Source organism: Primulina huaijiensis, chromosome 5 (genome assembly GCF_012295235.1).
Source record: "Primulina huaijiensis isolate GDHJ02 chromosome 5, ASM1229523v2, whole genome shotgun sequence".
NCBI lineage: Eukaryota > Viridiplantae > Streptophyta > Magnoliopsida > Lamiales > Gesneriaceae > Primulina > Primulina huaijiensis.
Window position 1 is genome coordinate 9,605,560 of NC_133310.1, and position 11,202 is coordinate 9,616,761.

Consider the following 11,202-nt stretch of genomic DNA (forward strand, 5'->3'; position numbering starts at 1 on the left):
AATTGATCTTTGCTATCATCGGATCAGGTTTATGAACAAAAGCTTCCAAATCATCAATTAATTGGTCGGCAGTCGAAGCAGAGATGAGCATCCTTCGTGAATTTTCTGAAATGAAATTCTGTTCCACAGCTTTATCAAGAAATGTCAACAAACTGTCATAATAATTATTGATATTCAACAAGCCCACAGGTTTATTATGGATATTAAGTTGTGCCCAAAAAACAGTGTGAAAAATTTCTTCTAATGTACCAAAACCACCTGGTAATGCGAAAAAAACATCAGAATTTTCAATCATTTTGGTGATTCTTTCATACATTGAAGAAACTTTTAATTCCTCCCCAATCGTAACACCTGTAATATTTCCTTCAGCTAAAGCTATAGGAATAATACCCAAAACCTGACTACCTCCGAGGTGTGCAGATGTTGAAACAGATCCCATTAACCCAATATTACCTCCCCCATATACCAAGTGAATTTTTCTCTCAGCCAATATCTTTCCAAGATTATTTGCTGCTTCTACAAACACTTCATTTTTTCCAGGACTCGACCCACAAAATACACAAATATTTTTCAATGTTTGGGCAGAGGATCCAACCATGTTTTTACTTTCTTTTTGGTCTGTGAAAATAGAGAGAAAGATGAGAGATTTTATAGGGGTTATATGTTATCATGACAAAACTATGGGCCACAGTTGTAAACAGAATAAACAGTAAAAACAATAATAACACACATGCATATAAACAGTAGTGTGATTGTGGCTCAAAATTTTCCTCTGGTTTTACGTCCAGAAACTGCTTCAACGCCTTCTATGAGTCGAGGATATGCTTCCCATCCAATTTTTTTATAAATTGGCAAACATGGTCTTTTTTAGTCGGATTCCCAAGACTATTAAAATGACGCTCGTCTTGGAATTGTTTCCATAAATGGAGAAGTTCAATATGCACGTGTCCACTAGAATGCGTCTCAAGAGTCAATAAGATGTTATCTAAAGACTCCTTACTCAGCTCATTCTTAATGAAACCAATTTTATCTTCTCTGTTATTGGAAACATATCCCAAAGATCTGCATCGCTTGTCACAAGTCCATCTTGCACATTTATGACAAACCTCTAAACTTTTGGCCCTTCGTTTTTTCCTATAAGTACTTTTTCCTAATCCAGGCATATACTGAATGAGTAATGACTGTTGAACTTCTCCTCCTAATCGGACCTTAGCTTCTATTACAAGACGAATATCTTCTGGAATTCCTTTTCGCATTAACAATCTCAATCTTTCACACCTACCTACATAAATTTTTCTTAGAACATTTTCAGAAACAGAGGGAAAATATTTACAAATTTTTGAGAGAATTTCATCCATTTTGAAAAGAAAAGAAATGATTTTTTTTTTGTATCAGCTATGGTGGGAAACTGATTAAACCGACTATGAGAGCCACGGAGTACCGTTATCCGCCATTTAACCGGGAAAATAAAAAGATTAAAATAAACCTGAAATAAAAACAAACAAAATTAATTGCAATACAAAAAATCAAGGATCGGAAAGAGAAATAAACTCTTCTTTAAAGATTTCATTTGCTAAAAATGGTTTAAGCCTTTGTCCATTTACTTTAAAAACATCACCATTTTTAGGATTTTCAATGTCCACAGCTCCATAAGGATACACATGTTTTACAACATATGGACCTGTCCATCTTGGTCATAATTTTCCTGGGAATATGTGAAGTCGTGAATTATAAAGCAAAACTTTTTTACCAATCACAAAAGATTTTCTAAGAATTGTTTTATCATGAAATGATTTGATTTTTGCTTTATAAATCCTTGAATTCTCATACGCGTCATTTTTGAGTTCATCAAGTTCATTAAGTTGCAATTTGCGCAATTGGTTGGCATCATCCATCACTACAAGAAAAATGACATAAGACAACGGTTAAAAACCGTTGTCGTATCCATTTTAAAACTGTTGTTAAAGCCCTTGTGGTTAAAGGGTACGCTCAAAGACAACGGTTAAAAACCGTTGTTGTAGCAACATTTGCAACGGTTATTGAAAACCCGTAGCAAATAACCAATTGGCGACGGACATCATGTCAACAACCGTCGCTATTTAGCGACGATTTATATAACATCGTCGCTAAAGTTAGCGACCGTTTATTCATAAAGTCCGTCGCTAATTCATAATTTCCGTCGCTAATGTTTTTCAGTAAAATAAAAAAAATTACTTTTAATAATTTAACAAATCTAAAAAAATGACAATAAATTACAATTCCACAATCCTAACATTATTCTTTAACTTATTTAACACAAAAAAATTTATCGAAAAATAAAACAAAAATATTTATCCTAAATCGAAATTAAAATTTTGTAATAGAGAAAAAATTTTAAGTGTTGTGATGTGGTGTAAAAGAAAATGGAACGAAAACACTTATATTTATAGACAAGTTGCGACAGTTTTTTCGTTAAACCATCGCTACTAGCGACGGTTATTTCAATAAACCGTCGTACATTTAAAATAGCGACAGTGGGATTTAAAAACAGTCGCTAAATTCAGCGACGGTTGTGGTAATCCGTCTCTATATTTAGCGACGGTTTTATAAAACTGTCGCTATTGTTAAAAACGCGACGGTTTTACTTGAAACCGTCGCTAATTATAGCGACAGAAATTAAACTGTCGCTAAATTTAGCGACGGTTGTAGTCCAAACCGTCGCTAATTTAAAACTAGCGACGGTTTTTACATTCGTCGCGAAATGTAGCGACGGATTTATCAAAACCGTCGCTAAATAAAGCAACAGTTTTAATGAAACGTTGTTGTTTGTCAAAACAACACGCTAATCGACAACGGTTTTCTAAAACCGTTGTCCTATATCCTAAAAAACACGCTAATAGACAACAGTTTAAAACCGTTGTCGTAACCCATAGACAACAACGGTGTTTGTTAAAACCGTTGTCTTTAGCAACCAAAAAACACGCCCATAGACAACGGTTTGATAAAACCGTTGTCGTTGACCCATAAAGACAACGGTTTTTTAAAAACCGTTGTCTTTTGGCAAAAAAAATTCAGAAAGACAACGGTTTTAACGGAAACCGTTGTTAAAAGGAAAAAAGACAACGGTTTCTGATAAAACCTTTGTCTTCTGAGTGTGGTTGTATGTTGATTTTCTTGTAGTGCATGCTCGAATTAAAAGTTTTGATCGTCCAATAAGCTTTATGTTCCAATTCCACAGGCAAATGACAATATTTTCCGTAAACCGACCTATATGGAGACATATTCAATGATGTTTTAAAAGCTGTTCGATATGCCCAAAGTGCATCATTAAGTCGCTAGTTTTAAATTAAAAGTCCACAACAATGTCTTTTTGTTTTTTGTTTTTGTTTTTGTTTTTCTTTTAATTGTTTGAATCTTTAATTTGTAATTTTTAATTGTTCAAATTTTAATTTAAGTAGTTGAGATTAGAGGATCCACTCTTGATATTTTAATAAAGTTAACATTAATGAACATTATTGAAATCCACTTAATAAAATGGTTCCAATATATTAAATAATCATATTTATATTATGTTATATACTATTTTCTTATAAGTATAAAATATATACCAAAACTTATAAATGTTGTCAAGTATTTATTGTGTTATATATATTTGTAAACACTAAATCAAGGTTCCCACTTTAAATGGTAGGTAAAACCAAATTAACATTTAAATGGTACCAAGAAATTCAAATATGATATATTGATATATAATAAATCAAGGCATCCAATTTAAATGGTTGGTAAAACCAAAAAACATATAAATGGAACCAAGAATTTAGTATAACATATAGCAACAATAAATCAAAACTCACACTTATAAGTAGGGTATAAAAATGCTTAAAGAAATAAATATAACATAAACAATAAATAATGATTAAATAATATAAAACATAGATTATTACCTTTTAATAACCTTATTATCATACCAAGAGCTTCACCCTTTCATCTCAACCTTGGGAAGTTAGCTACTCATTATTCAAAGTATAAAACTTTGAATATGAAATTAACATGCTAATTATTTTTAAATGATGAAATAAAGGAAAAATAAAGAGAGAAATATTATGAACTCAAAGATTTGTTCATAGAATGAGGGATATCTCAATTCATTACAATGCACCCCTATTTATAGCCAAATTTGGGGAGACAACCACAAATAAAATATTATTTTTTTACACAAAAGTCTTCATTGGTGTTCCAAGAAATTATATCATATTACACATCACTTTTGAAAATCTTCTCATCCAAATTTTCTTCTCCACATAAAATAAAACATGTGGATAATTGAGTTGTTTGAATTGTGGTATTTTATTTTAACCATTTGACCAAGTAGTTTGAGAGATATGGTCAAAATACTAGAGCATGGTAAAACTGNTATACAATTTATTATAAAACATATAATATTTAAACATTTAATAAAACAAAAACTATAAATTTATATTATAAAACATTTAATTAATGTATAATTTTTATATTTATCATACAGCACGAGGCACAACTCCAAATTAGGTAAAGGAAAACATGCCAAATTCTCGACTATATGCTCTGACTAAAGAGGACACTGATAATTCAAATGAAGTTGTGGCAGGTAACATTCTAATCAACAAAATGTCTATTTAATTTGCGTATCGGCTTAAAATATGATCCGACGAGTAAAAATATCCCACCAAGGCCTATTTTCGAAAATCTCACTAAATTATACCATATATTAAATAATTAAAAATAATAATTTAATAAAAATATTTTTCCTTAATTGTTCCCGGTTTCCGTTTTTCGTTCGAGTGCGAAAAACTACTGAACGCCATTATGCATGAAACTTTAATAAACCATGAAATGAAACACATGTCCATGCAATAATCATGCATTTAAATCTTTAAAATAATTAAACACATATTTTAGCAAAACCCCATATTGCATGCAGTCTGTGAATTTCCTAGACCTTACATCAGAAGTCTAAGATCAGATCTGAAGTAAGAAAAATTGAAATGTAAAGAATCAATGAGGAGTGAGAACAAGTATTTGGCAAAAACTTGCGTGAGACGATCTCACGGGTCGTATTTTATGAGACGGATCTCTTATTTGGGTCATCCATGAAAAAGTATTACTTTTTATGCTAAGAGTATTATTTTTTATTGTGAATATCGATAAGGTTGACCCGTCTCACAGATAAAGATTCGTGAGACCGTCTCACAAGAGACCTACTCCAAGTATTTATATAGAAACCAAAATGAGATCGGATCGTTGATTTCAGATGGATTAAACGACCGATATCATCTCGAAGTACGCAAAAGTAACCCTGAGGGTATTGATGGAAGGGACGTTTCAAATTCAAGAGATGGATAGACGTAGCTAAGGGCTCTGTCTTTGCATAACCTAAAATATAAAACGACACAGAGTAGTTTTGAGGTTGTAGTGTTTGTCGTTTGTCTTGTTAAAGAATATAATCAGAAAATAACAGATTTTTTGGTGGAATATATAAATATGTTGGGACATGAAATAAATGAGATTTGTGATATCGTAACATTGGACTATGTTTTTTATGATTGCAAATTATCGGTATTTGTCCAGAAAAGAGAGCTGAAAATTATTTAAGTATGAGTTTAGTTCGTTTAGAGAGAAAATATATGTCTACACATAAAGAGAACCAAACAAGAAACATCACAAATTTCATTTCAAATTATATTAATTAATTACTAAGAACAAGGATGTGTTGTCAATGGTAGGAAATAAAACGAAGTAAGACCTGAAGTGTAAACGGCTCAGATAAAAAAAAATAAGTTCATAAGAAAAAAAAACAAATATCAAATAGATTAATCAACATCAAATCCGATGATTAATAAAAATTAAAATCGGATATGATGAAGAGATTGTTGAATTTAATCGAACAAAGATACATGAAAAAATTAAAAATTGAAAAAAAAATAATGATAAAGATATTGAATGATTAAAAAATAGAAAAAAGGAAAATATTGGATAAATTAAGCCATATTTGTTTGAAATGATAGATAAATTGTGGAATAATATTTGCTATTGAATAATTTGTTAAAAAATTATGTGTACATTGATTTGTAAATTTATGACAAATATTCATAGCGTACTCAAGTTCGTTATCCATATACGACACACGTGCTTTGCTAACAGTATTGTAAAAATGTACGTGTTTCTCGAAAAGGATTTTTGACATGAAAAATTTAATGATTTCTGGAAAAGAAAAGAAAAAAAAATCAAACTCAAAAGCAAGAACCTCAAAAAATGCGAAGTTGTCCACACTTGAAGCTGTATGGAATTATCTAATTGGCCTCCAATGACTGGATATACGTGGGAATCAATTAAAATAATAACCAACGAACGTAGAGAATTAAAATTTTTATTTATTTTACAACACTTAAAAATTAAATAGAATAATTAATATGTTAACAGTAATGCGAAACCGACATTTAAGAGCTAAAAATTCAGTTCATCGTGTACTGGAAAGCTGATGCAAAGAAAAAGCAAATGCCTGGGAATAAATACAAAGTCAAGTGAAGAAGAATATCTTGAACTTTTTATTATTTACTCATGAACAACTGAAATGTTATAGAAGTGGACACATTCCCATTTCCTAGCTAGCAAAAAGTTTCTAAATGGTTTCACAACAATCCTTCCATCGTTTGTGGAGGAAATCAAGATGAGGTTCAAATCAACTACCTAACTTAAAAGCATCTACAAATAAGCCTAAACAAACACCGGCTTTCCAATAGTTTACCATCACCACCAACGACTGCAATCTTTCAGTAGGGAGAGGCTTTCTTCTGTACATTAGCATACCGATACCTTCGATGGCAGCGACAACAAATCCTGCTACCAATACGTCCCAATCACCGGTCTGACCGAGAATAGTAGCAAGAGCGTTAGCTGTATAGAAACCCAGAAGCAGAAGAAACACCTTCATGGGAAAATTCTTCCGAGCTGAATTTAGCTTGCTCAATAGCTGCCTGCCACCGGCACCGACTATCCTGCCCAAACGAGTTCCACCAAGAACATTGTTGTCTCCATTGAGGTTAGCTTGGTTGTTATCAGTCGTAAATCCATCGGTATTTAAAGCAAATGCTATTTTTAAGCCGCGCCTACTTGATGAAGAACTGTTTTGAGGAACAAATGTCAAGAAACAGCCCAAAAGGCGTGAAATTTCAACTCAATGTTGAACAACTATAAACTCAAAATATTGTTTTGTATAATTTCAAAAGACCAAGTAAAAACAAAGGATTTCAAATAAATCACATACCTTTTAACCCAAACTCAACTTAGAGAATTAATTATATTTTAAATGACAGGATAATCAGTGATCTCAAATAATTACAATCAAGTTAGTGCAGAAATTACCTGTTTCTATAAGGAATATCAAGCTTTGAAGTCTGTCTAGAGAAATTCGGCGCATATGGACAATGTTGAATACCATGATAATATCTGAGAAACTCATATGATCTTTCGAGACGTTCCTTCTCTATGACAGACAAAGACTGCAACGTTAAAACATCCATCCTGGAGGCCTATAACTGCAAAATATACAACTACTAAGGCCTATGAGAAATAGAACCTAGGCCAACGTCTAAGAAAAATAGAAAATAACGCACTGATGAATTGAAAATACACTTCATTTTTTATTTGCCTTCAAACAGACATGATACAAAGATAGGTGATTGATGTAGAATCACCAGCCCTATAACATATATAATTGATACCAGTGTATCATGATACCAGCCCTATAACATATTAATTGATACAGTATGAATGATATTTACCTGAATGTATAATTCTTTAACATTGAAGACCAGCATACATGATATAAAAAACAAAAGACCTCCAAAGATTTCATCCAAGTAATAAGCACTAACTAAATGTGGACAGATCACGGTTCCCTTCAACCCGAGAAACAAACTCTAATCCTCTACCAAAAACCGGAGCCTTTCAGCAGCGGTTCCAAAATTGAAACTAGAATCGAAGACTAAGGTTCAATTCTAATTCCTAGAAATAAGAAAACGGAACCAAAACTGAAACTGTATAAAACCATAACCAGATTCGTAAATCAATCTTAAGTCTTAAGGTACCAAGGTAAAATACTCCATTTCTTTTACATTGTATCATTTCCTATAATAATGATAAAAAGGTACAAGTGTTATGATAAATAAAATATTGCATTTAATTTTAAATCTCAATTAGCCTTAAATTACAATTTTTTTAACTTTTATAGAGCAAGTATATGTTTATATATAATTTTTTACAAACTTTTATTAAAACTTTTTATACAAATTTAAATGTATTGATTTTAACAAAATGAAATCATTGGCCAAATATACGAATTTCAAATTCTTTTGTATTTGATAAAAAAATATAATATTTAGTGCATATATATTTGTGTGTGTCTAGGGATGTAAACGAACCGAACCGAACCGATTCGCGAATTTTTTGAGTTGGTTCTAAAAATATTTGATTCATATTCGAATTTATCTAACTAGAGCCAAATTCGAACATAATTCGAACATATTCGAACTTTTTTCGAGCCAAACTCGAACCCATATTATATTGTTATATTCGAACTTTTTTCGAGCCAAACTCGAACCCATATTATATTGTTATAGTTCGCGATTTTGATATTTTATTAATATAATATAATATAATATAAATACATATTAAATAAATAGATTTCAAGCATTTTGATTATTTATTTCAAGAATTTTTTTCGAATAAAAGTTCGAATCTTGCAAGCCGAACTCGAACTCGAGCCTGATTTGAATCGAACTCGAACCAAAAATTTAAACTTTTCGAACTTCGAATCGAGCTCGAGTTCAAATATATATATATTTCAAGTCGAATTCGAGCTTTTTTCCAGCATATTTGGCTCGATTCGGTTTGTTTACACCCCTTTGTGTGCCACAATTACTAGTTTATAAAAATTAAATTTTAACCTCTACTTTTTTTAAAAAAAATGAAATATCTATAATCTTTATGATAGTATTATCAAATAATTAAATTTAATTAATTTGATTATCTCTTCTCAAGAATTGTACCATTGTTTTCTTCTCGAGCATTAAAATTTAATGGAATAAATTTTTATTCATATCTATTCACGTCATAATCAAATCTGAATTAAAATCGTCTAGAACGAGAGACAAAATTGTATTCATGCAATTTGGTTCAGGTTACACTTTCTACTGAAATCAACATTGTTTGTTTTAAAACCTTGGTCAAGCCTCACTAAAAGTTGTGAAGCATCATTTTTTGCGAACTTTGACATTTTAAAGTTTCTTATTCATCAATACCCACTCGTGGAACATCACTAAACTTTGTACCTGTAATTCAATATTTATTGGTTGTCAACGGTGCAAGATGCACAGACACATGGTTTCCCTGGGCATGGTATAAATTGATGCTGCACCGTATTGAAACAATACGTATTATAGAATTTAGACATGTTAAGAAATTTTTTCCAATATGACCTCCAATATGTTATCTACAAAACATTAAGCATAATACAAGTTAAATATTCTATAGTACATATGTAAACACTCTACAAAATTCAACAAAATTGACTAACGAGGTGCGCATGAATAAACTTCAGTGTGGTTTTTTCCACTGAAACTTTCATTTAACTCCTAAATAAATAATATCGCCAACTTAAATAGTTAGGTCATTCCAATAAAGGAATTAGCAAAACTTTCTGAACTGATAAAAAATAAACAAATATAAAAGACTTCCCGTAATCAATGCTACGCAAGGATTGAAAAATCATTGACAAACCATCATAACAAAGGATTCGCGCTGAAATACCAATATGCCGAGGAAGATGTGAATGAGGCCCGGACACATATTTTAATTTTCATATAATATTCGGATTAATTCTCTTTTTCTCTATATGGAGTTCTGAGGACACAAATTAGAATGAAAGTGAAACAAAGCACTTGCGTAGAGACTAATCATTGAACAAACATTTGTGTAGCACCTCAGAAGTTGTTTGCGCCATAGAGGCGATGAAGAACATATTTTGTGAAGAACTGCATAATTTGGCGTAACGTGCTTCTGATGGTTTTTGGCCTTGTGTGCTTTTACTTTAACGCTTTAAGGACACAGCCCCATAGCATCGGTGCACTTGCGACACACGAGCTGCTCATTGTCAAGCATGGGGCTTCGCCACGTGAGTAATGAATTGGAAACACGAGAAACCACGCAAATGCTGAAGTAACTAATAGTAAAAATCACACACCACTATCCACTTTTAAGTGCTGGCGACTGTTTATCCACTACTCATATTGTTGAGAATACGACAGATTCTTCTCAAAGCTACACAGAAAAGTGCCCTCTTTCCAACATTTTTCAGAAACCATTCTTGTTCTTCAATTAATTATGCACTACTCTAAATGTTTGCTTTTACCAAGTATGCCTCCCTCCATATGCTGAATTGTTGTCAATGTATCACATCAACTAAACTTCCGAAAACAAGGCTAATTAAAAGTTCGCACAACCTTGGAATTTCATCTAAAAGAATAAGCATCCATACTTCAAAAACAATAAAATTACCAGCAATTCAACTCTAAAAGCAGCTACACATTATTCCACACTTGGTACAAATAGAAAGGGAAAATCCGCCAGTTGAAAAAGATTCCTGTAAAATGCACAAATAAGAACAAAATCCAAAATGAATACATTTCAATACAATGATAATGATACAGAACTTCATTTTTCGATTGAGTAACAAAAGAAGAAAAAAAATTAGAATTCAGAATCCAAAACCCACCAGCAAGAATTGCCGTGAAGCCCAAAGCTCCGCGGGTGTTGATGTTTAAAGAAAAAAAAATCAGAGAGATTCTTTGAGGAGTGGGAATCCTACTTCTTGAATTGTGCCTGCCAAGCCCCAGATCAAACACGGTCCACAAACTATATGATACAAGGGCTCTGAAGTCGCGTTTCGTTGTTGCACGCTTTATAATGTCTTCTTTTTATCCACTTTCATTGGTTTTTGTCGTGTCACGTGAATCTCAATCCTCTCATTTATTAATTTTCTTTATCATTGTTTACCTGGGAAAAAAAAAAACTAGACTGAATTTTTATATAATATCGAACCAACCATATTATTATTTACGTCATTTATTCATATTCTATCCAACATTTATCCACATTTAATCATATTGCTCAAACCAAGAACAACTA

The 11,202-nt window shown here is 31.7% G+C and overlaps 1 protein-coding gene across 1 annotated transcript; it reads right to left on the bottom strand.

Moving 5' to 3' along the window:
• Window positions 1-6,540: 6,540 nt before the first annotated feature.
• Window positions 6,541-10,917, bottom strand: LOC140976625 (ycf20-like protein). The gene is made up of 4 exons (XM_073440869.1): window positions 10,790-10,917; window positions 10,573-10,657; window positions 7,381-7,553; window positions 6,541-7,139 (listed from the first exon to the last, which is right to left on the bottom strand). Exons 3-4 carry the CDS (start codon window positions 7,536-7,538, stop codon window positions 6,698-6,700), a joined length of 600 nt encoding a protein of 199 aa, XP_073296970.1. The 5' UTR covers window positions 7,539-7,553; window positions 10,573-10,657; window positions 10,790-10,917; the 3' UTR covers window positions 6,541-6,697.
• Window positions 10,918-11,202: the final 285 nt, after the last annotated feature.

Bases quoted from the DNA above. Each gene is read 5' to 3' on its own strand.
- LOC140976625 (XM_073440869.1), bottom strand. From the start codon at position 7,538: ATGGATGTTTTAACGTTGCAGTCTTTGTCTGTCATAGAGAAGGAACGT. The intron at 7,140-7,380 runs GTAATTTCTGCA...TCCTCAAAACAG, and splicing joins GATATTCCTTATAGAAACAG to TTCTTCATCAAGTAGGCGCG.